We start from the raw sequence: 27,032 nt of genomic DNA, 5'->3' as shown, positions 1-27,032 counted from the left end.
GGGGGCCTCACTCCCAAGACCCTGAGAACGGGACCTGAGCCAAAACTTAGCGTTGGATGATTAACTGACTGAGCCCCCCAGGAGCCTCATGAATTAACTTTCAATAAAATAAATACTTAAAAATCCAGTCATGTATAATATTCCATTTTAGTAAAAACATATCTTTGGGTAGAAAAAAAAATCCTGGAAGGTGATACATCTGTGTTACAACCACCATTTTCTGGCTGTCGTATTGTGTTTTTACTTATATTTTCCACCTCTACTCATTCAGGCATTCGTGTGGTGAATATTTATTGAGGGCTTACTGTGTGGCAAACAAGGGGCAGAGCGCTTTGTATGCAGTCCCTCCCTCAGTTCTCAAAGGAACCCTGTGAATTAATACCCCTATCTCCTGGGACTCAGCTCCGGCAAAGGACATCAAGTTTAGGAAGAGCTGGGAATTGAACAAACGCTGTGTAACGTTCCAGACCATACTTTTAACTAGTTTGCTGTGCTGTCCAAACTTTGTTGACAAACCGACTTTGTCAGTGCCCTAAATGCATGCTTGGTTTGCCTGTGAGTGAGCACCTATGGCTTCTCTCCCTGGGTGCCTCTCCATCTCCACCCTTCAAAGCGCCCACACCTCCCCGCTGACCCCTCCCGGCCCCTTGGGCTGCCTGGGAGGATGAATGGAAACAGGAGTGTTAGGGTTCCTGGGACAGAGAGCGACTGGGCATGCTGCTGGCTCAGTCTTCATGATGGCCCTCTCCCAGTAGAGACAGACTTGTGGCGGAGAAGTCACTGGCCAGCCGGGAATCACACGCCCCAAGCCCTCTGCCTTTAACCAGAGACATGAGATGTGTTTTTGTCAGTGAAGAGGAAGTAGATGTGAAGCAGGGTGGTGGGTCAGGTCTCCAGGGTGGTGGGTCAGGTCTCCAGGCTGGTGCGATCAAAGGGCAACTATGCCTTCTCTACGCTTGAACTACTCTCCTGGGGTCCTTTGGCAAGCCTGCACTTGTCCGGTGAGAGCAATGTCAGCATTCAAGAGAACTAAGCAACCACCAGCCACAAAGCACGTGACACTCAGAAAAGCTCATGGGTTCTTGGCCAAGGCCATAGGTTAGAGCTGAAATGAAATGAAACGAATCTGGAGACCTTACTTCAAAAAAGGGTAATTTGCACTCATTCTAGCCACTGTGGTAGGCCAGTAAGGGGAGCATTGGGATTAGGGGTGAGGTCTTACTGACAGTACTAGAGTCAGTCCCCAGAGGTGACCGCTTGGTGAATGACATGGGCTGGGGCTCCTCCCTTTCACTCGGGAAAGAAACAGGAGTCATAAAGACTACCCTAAGAAAAAGACCCCTATCTCTATCTTCTTGGGACAATCTGGCTTGTCTTCCTAAGCAGACAAGACTGCTTCTAACCACTTAGCACACCACACACACACACACACACACACACACACACACACACACACACACACACGTTAAGGCATAACCATTATACCTTTTGCCCTGACCAGCTCATCTGTGCAGCCTGGGAACAAAGCCCTGGTTCTCAACCTAAAAAAATCTGGAGAATGCTGTCTTGGCAAAATATAAAAGGATGAAGGGATTATTCTCCCAATCCCACTATCTAATCACACGCCTGCTCGTGACATTAGCCGGTTGTGCAACCAGAGGCAGCACTCCCAGACCTTGCCATGTCTGGCTGCAGCCTAGAAACCCATTACTGGCTCATGATTATTGCACAGAGTGATAGGTGAAGTTCGAGCTCACCAAGCCTCATGCCATTACATAACGCCATCGCACCTCAGTTTTGCTTAATGTATATGGCCTGCTTGCATCCCATTAGCTCTGTACCTAATACAGCTCTTCTCGCTTCGGTGGTGGTTGACTGCGTTAACTCTTTTCCCCTGGGAAACTCCCTAAGGTTTCTCACGTGGAGCTAGACAGTCTGAAGGGTAAAATCCTAGAAACTGGCCTTTGCTTTCAAGTGTTTAGACAGATCTTAGGGGAGAAGACATCTCTGAGACCTCCAAGTTATCCCCCCAAACCTCCCCAACAAAGTCCTCAACAGACACACAGAGAGCACCTACAAGAACAAGCCCTCAGAGAAATATAAGCCATGTCCTAGGATTGACTGAGGCAGAGCACCTGTGGGAAAGTTTGACCTGGGGGAGGCTTCACTCGCCCTGAACATAAGAGGTCATTGCACAAGGCACAAACCACTGGAGACGTTTCATCTCCAATGGGCAACATTCATGCCATCCCCATCAGGCAATCCCATGGGACTGCCTACTTTAGCTTCTGCTGAGGAAGAATACATGGTAAGAGTTGGGTAACCCATGGTAGCAAACAGTCCCAGAATGTCAGGGGCTTATTTCAGCTGATGTAAAAAAACGTGGTGCTGCGCCTCCAATGATCTAAATAAGGGGTCAGTCAAGGTTTTCTGTAAAGGGCCAGGTAGTAAATACTTGAGGCTTTGTGGGTCATATGGTCTCTGTGGCAACTGTTCAATCTGCTATTGTAGCAAAAGCAGCCATAGATAACACCTGGGCAAATGGACATGGTTGTGTTTCAATAAAACTTTATTTGAAAAACAGGTGGCCCGCTGGATTTGGCCCACGGGCCAGTTTGCTGACTCCTGATCTAGAACATGGCAGCTTTACCATCTTTAACTCATAGTTTCTCATGTTACCCTGGGTGCCAATTCTAGTCAGCTGTAATTAGCACAGAGGAGTGAACAGGGGCGGGGTGGGGGGGGCGGTGTTGGGCCAGGTCTGGCTGTGGCCCTCCTCACCTCTACTCACATTCCATTGGAAAGAACGTAGCTGCATGGCCAATCTAATCATAAAGAAGGCCAAGAGATACCAAAGGAGGTTGTGTGCCAAAGGAGGTTGGACAGATTTTAATGGCAATGCCTACCACAGATAATAATATCCACTAAATCATCAATTAGATACTAGGGATTTTTTCCTAACACATAGCAAAATAAAGACATAACCATTATATAATGCTTTAAAGTTTATTTGTGCACCATCTGAAATCATCTTGCAGAACTCCAGGAATATGTGTACTATACTTTAGTAAACAATGAACATCTGTATTTCTTTTATTTAAATTCTGATAGCCTGATTGTAAACCTAGTTCCTGCTTGCTTGGGCTACTCTATAAAGGTTTCCTTCAGCCCCTTAAGAGTAAAGAAGGAGGGGCGCCTGGGTGGCTCAGTGGGTTAAAGCCTCTGCCTTCGACTCAGGTCATGATCCCAGGGTCTGGGATGGAGCCCCACATGGGGCTTTCTGCTCAGCAGGGAGCCTGCTTCCTCCTCTCTCTCTCTCTCTGCCTGCCTCTCTGCCTACTTGTAATCTCTCTCTGTCAAGTAAATGAATAAAATCTTAAAAAAAAAAAAAAAGTAAAGAAGGAGAAAGGGTGAATCAGAAAGACACATAAAAATGGAAGCCCCAGGGGCGCCTGGGTGGCTCAGTGGGTTAAAGCCTCTACCTTCAGCTCGGGTCATGATCCCAGAGTCCTGGGATCGAGCCCCACATCGGGCTCTCTGCTCAGCAGAGAGCCTGCTTCCTCCTCTCTCTCTCTCTCTCTGCCTACTTGTGATCTCTGTCAAATAAAAATTAAAAAAAAAAAAATCTTTAAAAAAAAAAAAATGGAAGCCCCAGAAAGCTAAGATTGAATTATATTCTGAAAACGGTCCAGCAAACTCAAATCATTATTACAGATTGTATTATAGACATCTGGGTGATACAGTAACCTTTAACGAGAGAAGTGTTTTGTGTGTTTTCTTATGCTGAGCATTGTTGGAGTTTATGTCTATGAATGTCCAAACCGTCCATGACTTCTGATTAGGCAAGGCATTAAGGGGTGAGCACGATTTGAAACAGCAAAGAAGAGAGCACATTAGCACTGGGGCAAGGTAGTTCTTGAGGCTTCTTGAGGAGGTCACTTAGGCCAGAAGGGCAAATGGAGGACAGAAGGCTTGAATGGTAATCTAAGCGGAGCTGGCTTTCACTCTGGACAATAGGGAGCCCTTGAAAGTCTTTAATCCTGGGAGTGACAAGAGAGAAAGGGTGTTTCCGAAAGTAGAATCTGGCAGAAGCAGGCAAGCCACTGGAGAGGTCAAGAGGGTTCCTCCTAAATCGTCACTGGGAGGTGAGAGGTGAGTTCTCTCCAGAGAAAGCTAAGATCTCTGCATAAGGAAGCTTGCCCACCAGGCTCCCCCCGGCCTCTCAGCAAGAACAGTGACATCAGTTTCTCTGAAATGGACTGCACAAAGGTTTGCCCAGATCCCAGGACCTATCAAGGCTGGCTCTCGGTTCTCACTTTAAAGGGTCCTGAGGGGCCATGAAACCTTCAGAATGCCTAATGAGCTGGTGGACAGCTGAGGGTGGGGCATCACAACCCCATCCCCAAGTCAATATCCTCCCTGTGCCTACGTGTCTTTCTACGGAAGCAGATCGGGAGCAAATCAGGGTGAAAACCAGCGAGTGATAGAGGGAAGGATGAGTCAGTCAACACCCTTCATTGCAGCTCCTAAGTTCCAGAGGCCTCTCAGGCTACGCACATGTAAAATGTCGTTTCAACATACCAAGAAACACGAACATCAAGACATGCAAATTACAGGCAGACTTTCAAATGGCCATGATCCAAATGGCAAGGATTTCTACCACTGCTGTGTTCGTAGTTGTGCCAAGTATGGACAAGAGTGTGGGAAAAACAAGAACGATCGCTATGAGTGAGAAACTACGACAGGCTTCCTTGGGACCAATTGTGGCAGAATCCATCCAAACACCGCCAAGCGGCATGCCCCCTGTCCACACTATTCTCTAACCAGGAATAATTCTGAATGAGCCCAAAGTTGTGTGCGTCAGAACGTCTGCCTCCATGACACTGACCAAAAACTGTGACGTAATTGGAGAGACCCAAAATAGTGGCTGCCCAAATAAGTGACCAAGTATTCCGACTACGGAATGCTATGTTGCTGTCAAACGGAGAAACACATATATTTTTTATTTGTTCATCTAAAAAGCATTTTTGCCACTTCCTATGACAGAGGGATCAGAAACTTCATTTCTTTCCAGCCTCTCCCCACAAAAGCCCACAAAATAAAATCTCTGAAGGCATAAGCATGTGTGCACACAGAATGGAAGAGGAGAGAACAATGACATCAGTATTTTAGAAACGGGAAGGTAGACAGAGGAATGACAACTGCATTTAGAGCAGCGAAAGGGAAAAATTCCTCATGAGGAACACCCTCCCCATACACACACTCAGACTAACACATTCACAGTGGAGGCAGCAGAAAATTTAGAGCTCCTGGGTACCTGTGAAAGCGGGGTGCGGCTACCCCCCCCATTATGCACATGGGCGTGCAGCTCTCCCTTCTGAGATCCATCCCCAGACCAAAGTTCCCACATGTGCTCTGCCTCTGCTAGCCCCAGAACTGGTTGAATCTGGGGAATCCGATCACTTGATTACAAAAGAGCCTCCAAAGAGCCTTCCTAACATCGCCATAGTGTGGTTTCTGTCCAGAGATCTGAATGTCAAAAGGAGAATGTTCTCTAAGTTTAAGGAAATGACGCAGTCACAGTGACCCTTGATGAAGCCAATGCTGGTCACCTAGCCCTGCCCTTCTGTTACTAACTGAACGTCAGTGGTCCACAGGAACGCAACTTTTGGAAATCAATTGTTGCTTTATAGCAAAGCTATAAAGCAAGGAAACATAAAGTAGCGAATAAGGATAAAAGTGAAAAGAATCCTTTAGAAAAATACCAAGTGTCAACAACAACACAGAAGAGCTAGAAATTTCTTACTCTGCTGGTACGACAAGTCTGCACCACCGCTTTGGAAAACTCGTGGAGTGCCTACTAAAGTTGACATATGCTGGTGACCCAGCAAAGTCAGGTAAATATCCAAGAGCAATTGCATGCACAGAGTCATTAAAAGACACATTCTAAAGTATTCGTGGCGACTCTTTTCATAATAACCCGAAACTGGAAACTCTCCAAATGCCCAGCACCAGTAGAATGGATAGATTTTGGCATATTCGCACAAATAATGACTACGCAGCAGCAATAGAAACCTGTCACCACCTGCTTTGTGGATACACGATGCAGAGACACCCCCTCTCCCACCTGGGACTTGCAGCCAAGGTCACAGGGCGGGGAGCTGGGCTTGCGGTTGGCCAAAAAGGTCCAGAGTCTAAAGGGCCCTCGAGGGGAGGGGAGTAATAACAGGGAGGCACCAGGGAAGTGACCCTTTCCTGCCCATCTCAGGAGGGCTCCTCGGGCCCCAATTGGGAAGTACAAAAATTAGGAAAGAAAAAAGCCTGTGGGTCCCAACCTCTGCTCTGTCTGCGAGTGTAGTCATCGGAGTCAGACTTTGAAGGTAATGGGCTGGAAATTGGCCCTTTTCCAAGTGTTACAGAGAAAAGCAACGATGATAAATAGTATTGGTTTATAATTTAACCATTTTGTTGTTGTTCTTGTTTTTAACCTCCGAAGTTGTACAGTATCACGTCACCCGCATCTCAGGAGCCTCGGAGGGGAGGAGAGCAGTTTTTCCCCTGTTATAATGCTGCCCTCTGCTGCACATTAGAGAATTCACAGGCAAAGATTTGGTTTGTCTCCAGAGTTTTGTTGGATTTGATTTGATTTAGTGATTCAGGTCCAAGATTGTAGGGGGTGGGAGGGGGAGGGAGGGTGGGAAGGAAGGATGGAAAAAAGGAAGTTGTTTAATTTACAATAAGAAAGTAATGAAGTATTTTCTGTTTTTACAGTGGTGAGAAAGCAGAGGTGAATGGGAAAAACATGCATCTGTGTTGTTGATAAGAAGGAAGTAAGGGACCCTTTGGGGAAGTGAATTTGTAGAACATAGGAAGAGGAATTTAGGGGCCCCTGGGTGGCTCAGTCAGTTAAGCGTCTGCCTTTGACTCAGGTCATGATCCTGGACTCCTGGGGTGGAGCCTAGCGTTAGGCTCTCTACTAAGTAGGGAGCCTGCTTCTTCCTCTCCCTCTCCCTCTGTGCATGTATGCACGCGCTTTCTCTCTCTCTCAAATAAATAAAGTTTGGGTTTTTTTTTAAGGGCAATTTAAAAAGGGCATGGCCTGTGACTGGGTCCATCTTCTGCAGATCCAGATGGCAGGAATAATTTTACAAAGTAAAAGCACCCATTTCCAAAGCTGCTCATCAAATTATATCCATAAATGTCCCAGGAGCAGGCTACTGGCTGGAGATGGGGACACACCCACATCAGACAGATACGAAAAGCTGATTCTCTGAAGATCCTCCAGCAACTTGGGATACACATATCACGCTGTGAATACTCAGCACTTCTTAATCAGGGGGGTGCATCTAAGGCCTAAAAAAGGAAAACATATGTTTCCAGGTCCCATCCAAGAAGTTTCTGGTTTGGTTGGACTGGGGAGAGGCTTGGGCAGTGGAATTTTGGAAAAGCCCACTGGGGTGATTCCTCTACTTACACCTCTGATAGGAAACCCTGAATTAAATGAAAAAAAAAAAAAAAAAAAAAAAAGCAGGATGCCAAGGAGCATTTATATTTCAGCTTTAACACAACATCTGATGGCACGTGGACAGGAATAAGGCAAGAGGGCCCTGTATCTAGATGCATTGGAAATATGCTCCCTCTTGCAAGACACCTACCAAAATTAGAACCGTATTTGAGGATGCCGGGACTGCGTGCAGTGTATAAATAAGTGTAATGTCATTTAATATGATAGTATTTTAAAAAATGAGTTGAGTGGTGTTTTCTAGCTGTTAGTTTAGCCAAATATCAGTGTAGAAATTAGCCTTCTGCAGCTGCAGAGACAACTGAATTTCCAGCTTGCTTGTGTGTGGCTTGGTTCTTCTTCCTAGAGCCAGAAAATGCCCCAAGTACTGTTGATCAGCCATTCCACAACCACCAAAGCCAGAGACAATCCAACAGATTTGGGCCCTATGCTGAGGGAGACAGGGAGCATGACAGAAAGAGTCCTGATCTGGAAAGAGAGAGACTCGAGGTCTGGTTTTGACTTGCTGCTAATTCACTGAGTGATTTTGGGTGAATTCCTTCATGTCTCCATAGATTTCTATAAAATGAGAGGCCAGGGGTCCAAACCTTAACATCTTCGGGGGTCAGGTACTATCAATGAGTGAAATGGACCCAGGCACAAGAGAAATTAATAACTTCTGCTTTTACAGAAAATCTCCCCCCTCCCTTACAATCTTAGACCTGAATCACTAAATCAAATCAAATCCAACAAAACTCTAGAGACAAACCAAATATTTCCCACAAAGGGGAATAGTGAGGACTGTGAAAAAAAGTAAAGGGGTGGCCACTACTCAGTTCCTGCAGGTTGTTCCATCGGGGTCACTCAGAACAGTTGTGCGGGTTGTGTACTGCACAAGAGCACTACTTCAGAGGAGGTACTGTTCACATTACAGATGTAGATCTCTGTCAATGATGAGATGATTTCCTGGAAGATGCCTGTAGAAGGTTTTGAAGAAAGGATACCTTCTAATTTGTACAAAGGTGATGTATGGGCTATCAGAAGCCCTGGTTACCAGGCTGGAACGCAGCTTCAATGTTGCCAGATTTCTTCTTCCCCTTTCTCCTCTTCCTCTTTCCCTTTCCGTTCTTTTTCTCTGGAGGGGCTAGAAACATGGCTTCTAAAGTGAAATTCCCCTGATTTCATATTAATTGGAAACTAAATCCAAAACATTTTTGACACCTGTGGGCTAAACAAAACATTTCTGGGGGCCAAATTGAGGCTAGGAGTTGGAGATCTCTGACCCAGAAAAACTCCACATTACTGACATTTCAGAAACCCTCCTACTCTATGCACTTCACATGTAATCCTGAAGCAATCACAGAGAAAATCTAATTACCCTGGTAAATTACATGGATAGAAAAGGGATTATAAGTTATCATATGAATTAAATTAAATATCAGATTATATTAAATATTAAATACATTACCATTTTAAATAAATATAAATGAATAGATAATTCTATAAACATTAAATTAAATATTAAATTTTAATATGATATAAAAAGTAAAAGTATGGGATGCCTGGGTGGCTCAGTCCGTTAAGAGTCTGCCTTCGGCTCAGGTCATGATCTCAGGGTCCTGGGATCAAGCCCAGAATTGGGCTCCTTGCTCAGCGGAACCTGCTTGTCCCTCTCCCCCTTCCTGTTTCTCTGCCTACTTGAGCTCTCTCTCTCTCTCACTATGCTCTCTCTCAATTAAACAAATATATACATATATAAATATATACGTACATAAACAAATCTATCTATCTATATATATATATATAAATTCTTTTAAAAAAGTAAAAGTGCCTCCTTCAAATGATGTATTACAATATTCTCCCTACCTATCATCTGGTTAACTTCAATTCGTCCTTTCTCCAGAGAGAATCTCCTAAGACGTGCATCTCAGTTAGGTCCCCCTGTTGTACTTACATGAAACACCTTACTCTCCCTAAGTGAGCTTTTCAGATTTGTCACCAGCTATACACTTGTATGGATGCTGGCTTACTGTGTGTCTGCTTACCACTGGTGGAGGGCGTGTCTCGCTCAACACTCTAGCCCCAGTGGGGATATGCCTGGCACACATCAGGCACCCAGTGTAGGTTTATGGAGGGTTGGATCAGTCTATGCCCCATCAGGCAAACATCTTTTGTCCTCGGTGTCCCCCCTGACCTGACTTTGTCACCAGGCGCCTGACTTCTTGGCTCCTGACCTTGGAAGACCTCTGGTTTCAATTGCTGAGAAGGAGGCTCTCTGGCCGCCCCACCCCTCCTCCCCCTCATATCTCCTGAGCTGGGGAAGAGACCCAGTTCAGGCCATCGAGGTTCAGGACATCCATGCTTGGCTTGTGGCAGAAACCTGCCTGGATTGGAGTTGGAGCACTCAGATTTCAGGTAACATACACCTCTGATAGGAAGTGCACTTCACCTTAGATGCTGGGGGTCGGGGGAGAGTTTTGAGCACAGAATTAAATTCTGCTCCCCGTACATACTTCATGTTCTGAGTTTGTTTCCTCTTAGTAACAAGATCATTATGATGCCAACCAATAGGCCGGCCCTACTACAGATTTATTGAAGAGATCTGGTAGTGTTCCAAGGCAAGCGGCTTTGTTCGGTATTGAGAAGAAGTCCCCTAGAGATCATCCCCACGTCCATAAAACATCAGTAAAAGCAGCTGATTTCACAAAGTAGCTAAACACAAAAACGGAGCTAATGATCGTGGGGGAAACTGCAGAAGAAGGAAAACCAAAATCACACACAATTTCTCAAGGAGCAGAGAAGAAAGGTAGGAGCAGAGAAAGGGAGAGTAAGCAGGGAGGAGGACCCGGGAGGGCTGTGGAAGTGGACATGATCAGGGGGAGGGTATCTGACCAAAACTCCACCTCCTGTTCCTTCAGTTTCTGTCCCACGCTCATGTTCAAGTCCAGCTTCAGGTACTGCTCACTCTGACTGTAGGCTGGCCACAGAGGCAGGCCTTCCCCGTTAGGGTCCCTGGAAGTGAAGACAGAGACGGGGGTGAGATTTCCATCCTCCAACACCTGACTGTGGGGGAGCCTGGGCCCGGGGCGGGGGCGGGGGGTGGTGGCGGGGACAGGGCTCACTTACCCAGTCCGCGCAAAGTTGGCCCAGTACCTCATCATCTTCCTGCTCAGCAATTTCTCCTCCTCCGTGGCTTCTTCTGAAGGAGACAATCGCAAAACTCGGCTCTCACAAGGATTCACCAGAAGGCCAAGGTGACTCAGGTGTGCTGAATGGCATTCCCGTCTCCATTCCCAGGGGATCCTCTCACCAGCCCACCAATCAATGCACTCCTTTTGCAGCCGCAGGTACTGAGGCCCAGAGCAGCCAGGGCTCGCCCAAGGAATCGTGGCTTCCGAATGCTTGAGGAGGCCCAACACCCAGCTTCCCCGTCTAGCCAGTGCTCTTCCAGCCATTCCTGCGAGACTGCAAGCTCCCTGGGGACAGAGACCCCCTTTCGGTCTCTTTCCACCACTCCCCGCCTCAATTAATTATTGCATTTCTTTATTGGAGAAAGTAATATTTGCTCAAAGTACAAAATGCAAATGCAGGAAGGGCATCTAATGACAGTAAGTTTCCCTCCCGTCCCTTCCCTCCAGACCCCCAGTGCCCAGCCTCAGAGATAACCATAGCTACCAGCTCCTCGAGCGCCCTCCAACGGCAGGCTGGACACGTAAAGGGTTTAAGCGGACACCTTCCTACACATTCAGTATGACATGGACACATATTCTGTGTCTTTTTCTTTTTACAAAATCGTATCCTGGAGATAGTTCCACACTGTCGCCTAAAAACCTTCCATTTATTGCCGTTTATTATTCTCTAAATGTATAATGCATGAATATGTATCTACGCAATCATATGTGAATATATAATTCATGCACCCAGTACTCTCTTGGATCTTCACAGCGTTTTCAGTCTTTTGCTGGTAAAAGCAATGCAGCAGCGCATGCCTATCGTTTTGCCTGTGCACAAGTATAATTGCACAAAAAAATTCTAGATGTTGGATTGCTTGGGGAAAGACTTATCTGCATTTTAAATTTGGAAGTTTTGCATTAATATATGAAATTGTCTGTCTCCCCGCACCTGCTCAAATACATTATGTAAAATGCATTGCTCTTCCCAACCTTGAGAGATGAAAAAGTCTTCCTTAGTCAAGGTTAGTATGCTATCTTCTTGTTATGGGTGAGGTCACGTGGATTTTGATGTTTAAGCCACTCACGTTTCCTTTTCCATAAACTGTCTCTTTGTATCTGTTAGCCATTTTTCCACTGGGCTCTTCTTTTCCCACTGACTTTAGGAACTCTTTAGATATTAAGGAATTGAAACTTTGATACACATGTGGTTCATTTTCTCCCATTTGGAGAGTCCTGTGCCGGTCCCACAGTATGAGCTCAGTGAAGGCTGCTCGTAGGACAGTGACATTTATTAAGCACTCAGTGGTGATGGCAGTGGTCCAGGAGAGAAACATGGATAATGTTTCGCGTGCCTTGTGAAAATTGTCTCACTGGGTCCGTATCACCACCCAAGAGGCAGCTGTGTTATTATCTGCATTATTAGGGTGAGCATGAATAAATGACGTAACGAATAAACCGCAGCACACAAACGTACTCGTGTGGAACACAAGAGGCCAGCATGACCTGGTCAAGGGCCTGAGTCGTGCAATTTCTTTAACGAAATATTTTAGTGGTATCTGTTATGTGTAGTTGCTATAATTTTTTTTTGGTGGATAACCTCATCTGATTGGCTCCTTATTTTAGGCTCTGAATAGGTCATAAGTTCAGGAATGGATGAGTGAACCTTGCTAGTAGCAGTGCACAACCTCTACACTAGGTCACCTGGGTCCAGAGGACTTCGGGAATTATGAAAAACATGGGTTGTTGGGTTTGGTTGTTTTGTGGGGTTTTTTTGTTTTGTTTTTGTTTTGGGGTTTTTTGGTTTTTGGTTTTTTTGCCTTTTAAAGCCCTGGGTGGTAATCTCATCAACAGTTCTGGAAAGGGCAGGGAGGGTAAGATTGGTGGTCAGAGAGAAGAAAGTGGTTCTAATTAAAAATAAAATTAGGGGCGCCTGGGTGGCTCAGTGGATTAAGCCGCTGCCTTCGGCTTAGGTCATGATCTCAGGGTCCTGGCATCGAGCCCCGCATCGAGCCCCGCATCGGGCTCTCTGCTCCGCAGGGAGCCTGCTTCCTCCTCTCTCTCTGCCTGCCTCTCTGCCTACTTGTGATCTCTCTCTCTGTCAAATAAATAAATAAAATCTTTAAAAAAATAAAATAAAATAAAATTAGATCGCATGAGTGCCCCTAACGGTTCAGCCCTTTAGGCTTTAGCACAAAGAGAAACATTCATCAAGCAAATGCTGACAACTCCTTTTCATCTCGGTTTCTAAAAATAAGAGTGGGGGCATTTTCCAGGGAATGGCTGGGTCTGTAAACTGTAGATTACATTCCAATGCACCAGTACCAGGGGGCTCTTGCATCATGTCAGGCGGGGGAAGGGCTTCTCCCCAGCTCATCCCAAGCTCAAGTCCCCACAAGAGCAGAAGCCCCCCTGAAGCCCGCTCCTTACCGAACATGACAACGTCGCCTTTGAGGAAGGCACCTCCAAAGACGAAGCGGATTTCATCAGAGTGATCGGCTTTGACGAAAGCCGGCCTTCTGTCCTTTAAGCACTGGGGCCCATGTTGAAACTCGTAGAAGTAGACAGGTACGCCAGCATCTGCACAGAGGAGGGAGGGGGCCTGTGGCCAGCGCCCAACGCGGTGGTGCAGGGGCTGGCCCCGCGTTCCCACCCAGAGGGCCCACCACACCCGTGGGTGGGATGGCTCAGAGACAATAGGGACTTGAACCCTGCTAACTTCCCTCTTCCTTATTAGAGGCTAGCACTTGCTGCCACAGCAGCCCCTACCCCCGTGGTGACAGCAGCTCACTAGCCCTCAGGGCAGACCGATTGGGCAAGAGGTCTTCACTTGGCTATAAACCTTTCCTCTTGAGCAAAGAGCTACCTCCCATCGATCCTGGCTCAACTGTCCCAAGACAAACCAAAGTTATTCCCTGCTTCCAACATTCCTTCTCCTCACTTCTGCTAAAGGTCTTTGCTTTTAATTCCTCCCCACCCCACCTTTCCCTGCATTATCCATGTTTCTCTCCTGGACCACTGCCATCAGCAAAGTCTGTGTTAACACACACACACACGTGCACACACATGTGCACACACACACACAGACACCCACAAACACACATACTCTTGGTCTCAGCTTCCCCTCTAGCGACTGGCTTATATCTCTAAATCCCTTCTAGCAGGACCCCACAATACTCATTATCTCTGCTCCCTCTCCTCACTCTCTCTCTCTTAATTGAAGTGTCACTTATGGACGATAAAAAGTGCAGATTTTAATTACATGGTTTGATGAGTTTTTGCAAATGTATACACATTCCTGTAACCACCACGCGAGGGTATACAGAGCATTTCTATCACCCTGGAAAATTCCCTTGTGTGTTTTTGTAGTCACTCTACTAGGAGACAATCAACGCTTTTATGGATCGTCACCACAGATTAATTTTGCCTGCCCTTGACCTCCGCATAAATGGAGTAACACAATATATGTACTTCTGTGTGTCTGGCTTCTTTTCCTGGGTGTGGTGTTTTGAGACTCTTCATATTATCTCATGTATCAGTCATTGATTCCTTTCAACCACCAAGGATACCCTATTGCTTGAATATACCACAGTCCATTTACCCACTCGTCTGATGATAGACTTTTGGGTTCTTTCTAGTTTGGTGCTATTATGATTAAAGCCGCCACAGATGTCCATACACCAGCAAGGACATATGCTTTCATTTCTCTTCAGTGAATGCCTAAGAGTAGAATGGTTGAGTAATAGGGTAGGTATGCACTTGATTTTATAAGAAACCGACAGTTTTCCAGAATGGTTGTACCATTTTACGTTCCTTCCAGAAATACATGATACTTCTGAATATTCCACACCCTTGGCAGTACTGGTGGGTGTGGTTTGTGTTTTCAATATTAGCCATTCTAGTAGGTGTCCATGGTTTCCTCATTTGGGGTTTATTTTGCATTTCCCTGATGACTAATAATGTTGAGAACATTTTCATGAGCCAAAAAAGGCTTTCCTGTATCGTGTTTTGTGAAGTGTCTTTTCAAGTCTTCTATCCATTTGTAATTGGATTATTTGTCCTTTCATTATTGAATTGTAAGAGTTCTCATATGCTGGATATGAATTTTTTGTCAGATAACTACGTTGTGAATATTTTCTTCCAGTCTGTGGCTTGCCTTCTCATTTTCAGAGCAGCACTGGGTTATTTTGTTTGGTTGGTAGTTTTAGGTAAAGTAGACATAACAGGGGTGCCTGGGTGGCTCAGTGGGTTAAGCCTCTGCCTTCGGCTCAGGTCATGATCTCAGATCCTGGGATTGAGCCCCGCATCAGGCTCTCTGCTCAGCAGGGGGCCTGCTTCTCCATCTCTCTCTGCCTGCCTCTCTGCCTACTTGTGGTCTCTCTCTCTGTGTCTAATAAATAAATAAAATCTTTAAAAAAACACATAACATAAAATTCACCACTTGAACCATTTCTAAGTATGGTAAATCAGTAGTTTTTATACATTCAGAATGTTGTACAACCATCAACACTACTGAGGCCCAGAACATTTTCAGCTCCCCAAACAGAAACCCAGGACCCATTAAGCAGTCACTCCCTATTTGCCCTTCCCTCCTGTCCTTTGGAAACTGCTTTCTGTCTCTGTGGATTTGCGTATTACATTTCATATAAATGGAATCACACACGTGGCCTTTTGTATCTGGCTGCTTTCCCTTAGCATAATCTTCTCCTGATTCAACCATGTTGTAGCAGGTGTTCTTCTTACGGAGAAATGAAAACCTATCATATGTGTATACTATGTATATACTATATGTATACCATTTATCAGCTGATGGATCTTTGGGTTGTTACCACTTTTTGGCCTCTCCAAATAAGGCTGCTATGAACATTCACGCACAATTTTTGCTTGGCCATCTGGTATTCAGTTATCTTAGGTCTATCCCTAGGAGTGGAGTTGCTGAGTGATACGGTGATTTTGTGTTTAATTTTGTGAGGAAGAGCCAAACCACTTTCCACATCACATGGACCATTTACCAGTCCTACCAGCAGCCCATGAGAGTTCCAGTTTCTCCATATTCTCAATAACACTGTTATTTTCTGGGGTTTTTTTTTAATTTTTATTATTAAAGCCACTTTAGTGGGTGTGAAGAGGTGTGTCACTGTGGTTTTGACTTGCATTTCCCTGATGGCTAATAATGTTGCTCACTTTTTCATGTGCTTATTAGTCATTCATATATCTATTTTGGAGAGATGTCCACTCACTCCTTTGCCCATTTTTTAATCGACTTGTTTGGTTTTTTGCTGAGTTATAAGGGTCCTTTTATTTTCCAAATAATAGACACTTATCATATAAATGATTTGCAAATATTTTCTCCCATTCTGTGGGTTGTCTTTTTACTTTCTTTATATTGCCCTTTGATGCAAATTTTTCATTTTAATGAAGTCCAACTTATCTGGGTTTTTTTTGATGATGCTTTTGTTGTTAGATCTAATAATCCACGTAATTTTCAACCTCTTTGTGTCTTTAGTTCTAAAATGAGTCTCTTGTAGACAGCATACAGTTAGACCCGACCATTTTTATAATCCACTCATTCTGCAATCTCTGCCTTTTGAGAGAATCCATTTACATTTAGTATAATTACCGACTATGAAGGACTTACTTCTGCCATTTTACTATTTGTCCCCCATATGTCTTATATTCTTCTTCAATTCTTCCATCACCATAATATTTTCCAGGGTACCACTTTGATCCCCTTGTTTCTTTTACCATACATACATATTTTTAGTTATTTTCTAGGTGGTTGCCTGGGGGATTACAATTAACTTCCTAATTTATAATAATCTATTTCAAACTAATACCAACTTCATTTCAATAGTAAACAAAAACTTTCCCCCTTTATAGCTCTGTATCTTTATATTGTTATTGTCACAAATGGCATCTTGATGCATTGTATGCAAAAACATAGATTTATAATTATTATTTTCTACAGTTGTTTTTAAATCATGTAGGAAAACAAAGAGACATTAGGGAATCAAAAATAAATCAATACTGACTTCTGTAATTAAACATAAGTAACATGAGTACCATGAGAAGTGTTTTCTTTCTTCTTATGGATTTGAGATACTGTCTAGTGTCCTCTTGTTTCAGTCTTAAGTACTCCCTTTAGCATCTGTCAGGCAGGTTTGCTAGTGATAAACTCTCAATTTTTGTTTATATGGAAATGTCTTGATTATCCCTTCATTTCTGAAGATAGTTTTGATAGACATGGAAATCCTGGTTGGCAGGCCTTTTTTTTTCCCCCTTCACTTTGAGTATGTTATTCTGTTGTCCCTGGCTTCTGTGGTTTCTGTAAAGAAATCAGCTGTCAATGTTATTGAAGCTACTTTGTACATGATTAGTCTATTCACTTTAACTGCTTTCAGGAATTTCTCTGTTTTTGGTGTTTGATTGATTATAATATGTCTCTACATGGATCTCTTTGAGTTTTTCCTACTTGTGATTCAATGAAATTCATGGACATGAATATTTACATCTTTCATCAAATTTGAGACATTTTGATCATTATTTCTTTAAATATTATTTTTACCTATTTTCTCTTTCTTCTCTTCTGGAAGTCCTATCATGCATGTGTTGGGATATTTTATGGTGTCCCACAGGTCTCCTGGGCGCTATCCATTTTCCTTCATTCCTTTATCTTTCTGATCCTCACACTGAGTAATCTCTATGGATTTATGTTCAAGTTCTCTGTTTCTTTCTTCTCCATGCTCAAATCTGCCACTGAGTGCCTCTAGTGAATTCTCCATTCCAGTTGCTGTATTTTGCAATGCCAGAATGTCTATCTGGTCCTTTTTATAATTTTATAAATTCTTTCTTTATTGCTCCTCTATGTGGTGAAACATTATTTTCATGGCTTCCTTTAATTTTTTATATGTGGTTTCCTTTATAGCTATTTGAGTAAATTTAATAGTTGGTTTAAAGTAGTGAGAAAATCCAATGTCTGGGGTTCTTCAGGGACAGTTTCTATTCATTTCTTTTTTCCCTGTCTTTGGGCCATACTTTCCCATCTCTTTGCATGGCTGTTGAATAGTGGAGATTTTGAATATTATAATGTGGCAACTCTGAACATCAGATTCTACCCCTTTGCCATGGTTTGCTGTTACTGCTTTTTGTGGTTGCTGTTGTTTGTTTGTTGAGAAATGTTTCTGTACTAATTTTGACTATTCTTCGTCATGTGTGGCCACCAAACTCTTTTTTCTCTTGTTATCTTCATGGTCAACTAATAATTTTATGGGTCAGCTGAGATTTTCATAAGTGCCTAAAACAGACAAAATCTCCCAATCTTTGAAGACGGGCATTATGTGGGTGTCAGAGCATATCCTCAACACTCAGCCAGACTCTACAACTCTTATTTAGCTTCCACTTTCTGTATGAGAAGAGCCTTCAGGTCAGCCAGATATAACAGCTTAGGGCCATCTCGGGTCTTTTCTAAGCATGCTCCCCACTCTGGACAAGCACGAAGCCTTCTAAATTCCCAGGGCTATGAGGGAGCTTCTCAAGCCTTTATTTCCAGAACATTCTATTGCCCAGCTTTTCCTCCTAAGTATTGTCTATTATTTATTCCAACTGTTATCCCTTGCATCTGGTGGCAGCAGCAAATACATTTATTTATTTTCTTTTTTCAGAGAGAGCATGCACACATGTGCACATGTGAGTGTGGGTGGGGAGGGACAGAGAGAGACGGAGAGAGAATCATAATCAGGCTTCATGCCTGGTGCAGAACCTGACACAGGGCTTGATCTCACCCCCCAGAGATCATAATCTGAGCTGAAATCAAGAGTTGGATGCTTAACCAACTGAGCCACCCAGGCGCCCCAGCAAATGCATTTACCTTTAAATATTGATGGAAAATGCCCCCCAGGTAGGTGCCTAATGCCTGAGAGAGTTCTGAGTTAGGTGAAATGTGAAATGAAAGCAAACCCTTTGAGCTTAGTTGTTTAGGGAACCACCAGATAGATCAAAGCAAAAAAACAAAAACAAAAACAAAACACACAATTCTTTGAGTGTGAGGTCCTTTTTTTCTCCCTCCAGTACTAGAAACCTATTCTATAAATGTGGGCTGCTGTCTTTAAGGCCACTGCCTAGCTGGTATCAAGAAATGGGGCAGAGTAAGTTGAAATGCCACACTCTCTCACTGAGACCCAAGAATCTATATCTTAATTAAATGTTCACTTGCTTGCAATAAACCCTTGATATGTTTCCAGGTTCTGATCAAATTGAGTCTGACAGTACTTACCAGTTTATTCACTGCTTTTGTGGTGGAACAGATTTTTGGAATTCCCTCCTCCACCATTTTTGCTAACATTGTTAACAGTGTTTTTTGATGAGCAAAAAAATATGTATTAATTTTGATTCAGTACAATTTTAGATTTTACGTTTGGATCTAACACTCAGTTCACATTGATTTGTGTATATAGTGTGAGGTAGGGGGTTGAGGTTCACTTTTTCTACATAAATATCCAGTTACTCCAGCTCTGTTTGTTGAATGGAATTTCCTTTTTCCACTAAATTATCTCAGCACCTCTGTCAAAAATTGGCTAATTATATTCCGGACTCTCTACTCTATCCTTCAATCAATACCAGACTTTCTTAATTCCTGCATCTTGAAAATTAGACTTGAAATCAGATGACTTGTAAGCCCTCTAACTTTGTCATTCTTTTTCAACATTGTTTTGGCTATCCTTGCATTTCCATGTAAAGTTTTAAAATCAATTCATTCCTTTTTTCCAAAACCACTGCTGAGATTTTGAGATTGCGATTATTTTCTGAAGATCAGCTTGCTTTTTTTCTCATGAATCCATTTTAACCAGACTTTTACATACGTCATCTCATCACAATAGTTCCCATCAAGGTTACCAGTTAACTCCTGTGTTCCCAAATTCAAGAGTTAATTCTTGGTCCTCATTCTCTTGTCTCCTCAATAGACCTTATGATACAGAATCCCAGAGCTCCCTGCAACTGCTATCCCCTGCCCCGGTTTATCTTACTTATATTACCATCTAACATATATACATTCTATCTTTACTTCTTTGTTATCAGTCTCCCCAGCTAGAATGTGAGTTTCATGGAGGCAGGGTCTTTGTTTGGTTCACTGCTGTATTTCTAGGGCCGAGGATACTCTTAGGCATATGGTAGGTTCTGGATAAAAAAAAAAAAACAAAAAAAACAAAAAACAAAAAACAAACAAACAAACAAACAAACTGGATGGGACACCTGGGTGGCTCAGTGGGTTAAAGCCTCTGCCTTCGGCTCAGGTCATGATCTCAGGGTCCTGGGATCAAGCCCCCACATCGGGCTCTCTGCTCAGCAGGGAGTCTGCTTCCCCACCCCACCCCCCTCAGCCTGCCTCTCTGCCTACTTGTGATCTCTGTCTGTCAAATGAATAAATTTTTTTTAAAAGAAAAAAAGACTTGAAAAAACTGTGGAAAGAGGAGGAAAAGGGGAATGGAAGAAAAAGAGAGAGAGGGAGAAAGGAGGAGAGAGAGAAGGAATTAGGGCGGGGAGGGAGGGAGACAAGTATCCCCACAAACAATACTCTTATTCTGATTGCTCCACTACTCCTTAGAGCTAAAATGCTTGGGAAGACACTTCTAAATAGAAAGGAATCTGGGAAATGAGTCCTCGCAAGTCATGGGTAGATAAGAATTTTCTGCACAGTGCTAAAGGAGAAGAAGCAGAAACAACAGAACTGGCCAACATCCCTGAACCCTGAAAGGCACGGGAATTGCAAAAGTCAGAGTGCAAGGTTATATCCCACACATTCTTGGGAACTCCCTTTCACTGTGGGAACAAAAAGGTAGAGCAGGCAGCCAGTTATCAGGCCACAAGGCTCTCAGAAGTCACTGGCCTTGCTGGACTGTGACCCTGCTGTACGGTAGAGGATGTGGGTACTCAGAGACTCACCTCTGTGATATCGAGCTGTGACCAGCCCAGGGACCACAAAGAACACATCTCCAAGCAAGTCCAGAAAACTATCTCGTATCTCAGCCGGGGAGTGCTTGTTGGAGAAGTACTGATCAGCCACAAGGTATAAATACTGGTTGGGGATACGCTGTAAAAAAATCATGGTCACAGGAGACTCAGGTCAACAATAGCCAACACGATGAGCATTTGCTTGGGTGGAGATGATTCTGGGGTCTCTATGTGCAATGTCTCATCTAATCCACAGAGTGACCCTATGGTGCAAATATCAAAATTAGCCCCATTCATAGATGAGGGAACTGAGGCTTAGAGAGAGTAAGTGGTTGTCCAAACAGGTGCAACCATGATTCTTCTGCGAGTCTATATATGCAGCCAGAATGTGTGCTCCTAATCACAGTACGCATGCCTCCCTGAGATGTTTCAGAAACACTCATCCTTGGCAACCAAGGGTGGGACTCTTCTGAGCGTACGCCTTCGCGGCTACTACTGGGACCCTGCTTCTGGAAACAGTGCTGCCTCCAGTCCCTTGCTCTTAGATTTGAACTAGTCTTTGGTTGGAGTTCCCTCATCCATAAAAAAATGGGTTGTTTGGAGGATTACACGAGATCTGGAGAAAGAAATGTGCAGGCTGCCACAAAGCCTGTCTTCAGTTCCATCAGTCCTCCCTGAGACCCACTGCTAAATCCCTGAACAGGACCTTCTGTGCTTTCCTGACCCAGCACGGGCTGCCTCCCGGGCTTCCATCTCTCAACTCGCCCCGAGCAGAAATGTCAGCTGTTGCAAAGTAAACTTCATGAAGATGCAGGGTCTGCCACACTGGTGAGGTTTCTGGGGACCTGGGGGTCTGGGAAATGCTGGCACAAGTCATGGCACCTCGACCATCACCCTCTCACCCGCCACATGACAACAGGCACAGCCAGGCAGAAGTTGCTTTGGAATTTGGGGACAGTATAGAGCACACTGGGGAGCACTGCTCAGACCCACTCAGCGGGTCCTCTGAAGACTGCGTGTTTTTAATCAGGCCCAGAGCAACTCCAGGCTCTGGTGCAAGTGGGTGCTCCTGACTTGGACCACAGGATCAGCAGACCCCTATGAGCTCGAGGTAGGTGGTATCCAAGGTGGGTACGGTGCCCTGTGGAACCTTTGGCGAGCTCCAGCGGGACAGTAACCATGCAGACCCCTGGGATTCTAGAGCAAGGCTCTGTCTTCTGCATCAGAGAATAACTTAAACCTTTGAAAAGTACTTCTTGCCCTGCCACCTAGGAGACACTGCACGCCCTTCCCGTCCTCCTGCACCTTCCCACAAAGCCTCCTTCCCACTCCTGGGACCTGCCTCAAGATCCCTCCTCCTCTTGAAGTAGCCTCTGCTCGAATTTTCCCCTTTTCTAAGGCCAAGATCAATGAGGCCATCCTCCATGAGGTCATCTCCAATCCAGCCTGAAAGGTCCCGCTGTCTGACTTACATTTTAAGTATCTCTCAAACCTTAGTCCCGATTCTCATCACTGGGCAGCCAAGACTCATCAAACATCCCCTCTGAGCCTTGAGGCCTGCGACATCCCCTGCCTCCAAATCTGGCTCACTCTGTGTCCAGAAGGCTCTTTCCAAAATAGGAATCAATCACGTCACTCTTCTGTTCCCAGCCCCCGGGATGAGCTTCACATTCCTTTCAGAGCATATAGAAGCTGGAAGCTTCCTCCTTGAGTGGCAGCCAACCCCAGCAGCTGACCTCACCACACTCCTCTGCTCCTAACTGCCCACGCTGGGCCCTCCGGCTCCCCAGCCCATTGCTCCAGGAGCCGGACAAACGTAACTCATTCTTCAAGGCCCTTCTCCCCGAGAGAGCTACCTGCTCCCTCCCTTGAGCACCAGGGGGCCTTGGACATTCCTCTGCTCTGGTTTGTTAAGACACTGTACCGAAGTGCCTCCTCCTTCCAGCCACCCGCGGTCTGCAGATCCTGCAAGCATCGAGGGAGAGCCTGCTTCTCACTGCTCTCAGGGCGTGGGGAAGCTCTGGAACATGTGGGCTCTCAACAAACATTCATTCCATGAATAGGTAACGGAAAGGAACCTGGCACAGAGTTCACGCTGCAGAAATGTTTAAGGCAAGAAGGAGGGAAGAAGAGAAAGGATTCCATCCCTACCTCTAGTGGTTGGCTAAGACCTAATAGTGATATATCTGTGCCGGGAGTCCATGAGTAAATGACTGAGTAATGGTCCTTGGTCTGGCTGGAACCTAATACGGTGCCTGGCTGGTGTCTAGTGAGTACGGGTCCCTAGTCCCGGGTGTGTTTCAGAAGAACTTTTCGGACTGTATCTAGATAATTCAGTACCGAGGCTGCATATGATGTCACATGCTCTGGAGGGGGGCATCCCCGCCCCTACAGTACCGTCTCCGCAGAGAAGCACGTGAATAGGGGGACGAACGAACTGAATAGGAATGATAAGGACCAGCGGCTACCTCCCAGCTGAGGCAGATGTGGCTGCCCTGTGCGCTGGTTTTCAGAGCTCCTTGGATTTGGACCTGAATAAGGGACTGTGGAGCCCTGCTTAGCAAAGCTTCACTGAATGAGTGAATGGGGAACGTCTATAGCCCCAGCCCCTTGTCCCGAGAGTGGCCCCAGGAGGCTTGTTAAATAGATGATTCTGAAAACTCAGTTGTCCAAGCTCACTTACCAGTATTGTGTGCAGCAAGTGCAGGGCGAGAGACTTGTTGGAGCCCCCGAGGATCTCGGGAAATTCCTTCTGTGGAGAGAAGTAGGGCGTCCTCCGTGAGCACCTCAGGTCACCTGAAGGGAAAGCGTTCTCTCCGAGAGCCAAAGTGTCTGCCTTCTAGAAGTGAGGCTGGGGCGAGCAGGAACCTGTTCAGCCCCCAGCAGGTGACATGTAGGAGAACCTCCATAGGTTGGTGAAGCAATGATGTTTCTTCCCACGTTTGCTAAAATGCAGCCTTTCCCTGCCACACCTGTGGTCTTATGGGGCCTGAGCGGCTGCTCTGTGGAAAGACAATGTTATGAACTGACATGCCCCGCACCACCAAATTCCCATGTTGAAGCCCTAACACCCACTACCTCAGAATGTGACCGTGTGGAGATAGGGTTTGTCGGGAAGTGATTAAATGAGAGGGAGGACGTTAGTGGGGCCCTCATCCAATCTGACTGGTGGTCTTATGCGAAGAGCAAATTCTGACACACAAGAGAGACACAGGGAACGTGAGCACACAGAGGGAAGACCATACTGGGACACAGGGAGAAGGCCGCCATGGGCAAGCCAGGGAGGGACTCCCCAGAAGAAACTGGACCTGCCGACACCTTGATCTTGGAATTCCAGCCTCCAGAACTGTGAGAAACTAGGTTTCTGTTGTTTAAACCATCCGGTCTGTGGTATTTTGTTCTGGCGGCCCTGGCAAACTGGTACAGGCTATAGCCTGGCTCTGGCATCAAGTCTGAAGAGAGGCCAGAAAATCTCGAAGCTAGTGACTTACTGTTCTCTTTCTCGAGACCTTTGCAGTCAGGGCCTCTGAGAAGCCAGCAGTTCGCCGACAGCCAGCGAGGCAGCAAGGCTGGGGGTTAAGATTCCAGGCTCTGCCTGGGGCCCAGTACAAGCTGTGGGTAATTATTTGCTAACTGACACCTCCCTGGCCAGTACTACAGCTTAAACACATGAGAGGGTACAAGTACTCTCCACATGTCAAATGAATTTCCCTTTGACATTTTCTGCTGAAAATCTTGGGATAATAAATCGCCAGGGTAAATATTTAAACGTCTCTGTCTCCTGGCATCTGTGGGAACCCCCAGAGTCATTCACTTTATCCGCAAGTATATTTCAACTACTAAGAACCTCTCTATATGTTCAGAAGCTGAGATTTGTTTTTGGAGGACTGCCCCTGGTCACCAACGGTCAGCAGGGGATATCACTGAAAGGTCACGTGAAATAACAGCCCCGACCCAGGCTCCTGAGCTACGCAGACCTGACCACCACATCCCATGGTGCCACTTGAATAATTCCAATATCTAACATTTACTGAGCACTTGCTATATGCCAGGCCATTTGATGGATGCGTGTGAAGCAGGTAGTAAGATCAGCCCTATTTCACAGGTTAAAGGAATATAGGTTCAGAGAAGTTGGGCAGTTCACTTAAGGTCACAGAGCAGGTTAACAGAGAACCCAACATTTAATGGCAGAGCCTAAGTGCATGAAAAAAATTATACACCACTGTATCCTCCCCAACTGGGAGACTGGAAAGGAACTTCACCCTTTCTGAGGCTAAGTTTCTTTAACCAAAAAACAGGACTAATGGTGCTTTGCATCGATTCACAAGCTGTTGCGCCGATGGCATAAACTTGGCACGTGGAAGGCACTCGAGACCGGTCACAGTGGTCACAGTGGTGGTGGCTGTCATCAGGAGCACCTGCCTTCTTTCTGGCAGACCCAGAAGCACCCTGAAGAGCCCTCCTTAAGCCGCAGTCTATGACTCAGTTGCCTCATTCACAGTATGAGGAGAAAGATCCCCACTGCCACTTACCCGAAATCATTGCTCTATAGGTCAAATTTATCATGGCAGAACATGCTTTTGACAGCCCAGGGAACTCAGGGTTCTGGTTCTAAACAGCACCAACTAGCCTTGAACCTTGGCAAACCTCTGTATTTCATTATCTCCTCTCCCTCAGCTTAAAAGGAAGGGGTTGGGTTCTATAATTGAGTTATGGTGATATTATGAATTTGAGCATTCCTCCCTTCGGAGGACAGATGAAAAGTTTATTTCAAATCAGGAAGGGCTTCTTACATGTCAGGGTCAAGGAATCACGGCTCCTTCTCAGCATTCAGCCTGAGCACAAACAATCCCTCCCCGAGAAGTCTTTCCTCTCTACCCCTTCTCCTCCCTAAAGACCTTCTCCTACCAGCTTATGTCCTTTGTAGCACCTGTCCCTTCGCGAAACCAGCTATTCAAACTTGCATTCCACCTGCTCTCCCCAGTCAGACAGCAGCTTGCCGGAAGCTGGAGCCGGGGGACTTGTTTACTACCGAACGCTTGGTTTTTGCAAGAGTGCAGAGCAGGTAGCAAACATTCCGTGCACACTTGTTGAATGACTAAAGGGATTCCATAATTTTGCAACTTGGACAAGCCTCGAGAGCCCTCTTGGAAGTTAAAATGCCAGAACCAAGGCTGGACATGAAAATGGAAAGGCCTGAGATTTTCCAAACCTGCGTGAATTTCATCTTCAAAGTAGTAACCATGCTTATTTGAAATAATCATTTATAATGTTTTGAAGAAAGCCTCCTCCCTTACTTCTTTACAGAGTTGTTTCTTTCTCCCTGAGCCTTCTATGAGGAGCAGAGCAGACACTGGCTATGGCTGCCCCTAGTCTTCAGTTACCCTCTGCCAGCAAGGGGAAGGGGCATCTCCGTGTCCTTGACCGCTGAGCTCCCTCACAGTGCTTGGCGTCACGGACAGGAGCGCTCAGCGTGGAAGCACACAGCGGCCTCACTGCGGAGGGAGCGATAGGGAGGACAGCTGGGATTCTTACCTTGGGCAGCAGGAAGCCACACTCATGGTTATTGACTCCGATGATAGAAGGAATTGGATTAAATGTTTTTTCAGTCAGTAGGTCTAGAGGCTCATCAGGAAAGAAAAAACCATCAACCACTCGAGTGAAAGACTTGGTTTTCTGGAATAAGGAAGAAGAGAAAAATCAGTGTCTGTTTCTGTTCATAAAGCCCGCTGTCCCCAAATCCCTAGTCCAGCAGAGCCAACCCACTCTAGCAGTGGCCAAACTGCATTAAGAAAGGAAAACTAAGCCACCTTTGGCCCATCCCAAGGCCCGCGTGCTGCCTGGCCAGCCCTGCCACTTACTTGGGCAAAGGGGCTCAGCTTCCTGCCTTGGATTCCTCATCGGCTAAATAAGGACAATAATTAGTATCTACCTAAAAAAACACAAGAGCTTACAACAGTGGATCTCAGCTTATGGGCCCTGGACAGCAGCAGCAGAAGCATATCACCTGGGAACTTACGAGAAACAAATTCTCGGGCCCCAGCCCAGGCCTATTGCATATGAAACTCTGGGGATGCAGCGCAGCCAACTTGTTTCGACAAGCCTCCAGGTGATTTTGATGCATGTTCAAGTCTGCGAACCACTGGCCAAATGCCATGTACAGAGTAGTTGACTGGGGGTGGACAAGGGGTGCGGGTGGAGGTGGTCAGAGTAGTGGTGGGGATCGGTGTGTCTTTGCCTTTCATCTGGCTAGATATTTCTTGGGTCTCAGGAAGTAACACCTGGCTCTGTCCATGGTTTTTTGGGGTCTCTGAGAGTAGGGGTGGAAGGGAGTACACAAAAGACCTTTTACACAATATCAGGTCAAGGTCAACCAGCTCCCACATTCTAGCACAGCTCACAGCAGACCCTTC

The 27,032-nt window shown here is 45.5% G+C and overlaps 1 protein-coding gene across 1 annotated transcript in view; it reads right to left on the bottom strand.

Annotated features, from left to right (window-relative positions):
• Positions 1-10,050: 10,050 nt before the first annotated feature.
• The window catches only part of CES5A (carboxylesterase 5A), a 28,441-nt gene continuing 11,459 nt past the window's right edge, over positions 10,051-27,032 (bottom strand). The window contains exons 8-13 of the mRNA XM_045988165.1: positions 26,155-26,295; positions 23,303-23,371; positions 20,611-20,758; positions 13,102-13,251; positions 10,628-10,700; positions 10,051-10,513 (exon numbers count right to left, since the gene is read on the bottom strand). Coding sequence (XP_045844121.1) covers positions 10,288-10,513; positions 10,628-10,700; positions 13,102-13,251; positions 20,611-20,758; positions 23,303-23,371; positions 26,155-26,295 — 807 coding nt within the window. The 3' untranslated portion in view covers positions 10,051-10,287. The remainder of the gene's footprint in view (positions 10,514-10,627; positions 10,701-13,101; positions 13,252-20,610; positions 20,759-23,302; positions 23,372-26,154; positions 26,296-27,032) is intronic.

This window comes from Meles meles, chromosome 19 (assembly GCF_922984935.1).
Source record: "Meles meles chromosome 19, mMelMel3.1 paternal haplotype, whole genome shotgun sequence".
Classification (NCBI taxonomy): domain Eukaryota; kingdom Metazoa; phylum Chordata; class Mammalia; order Carnivora; family Mustelidae; genus Meles; species Meles meles.
This window is presented reverse-complemented; position numbering and strand designations above follow the sequence as displayed.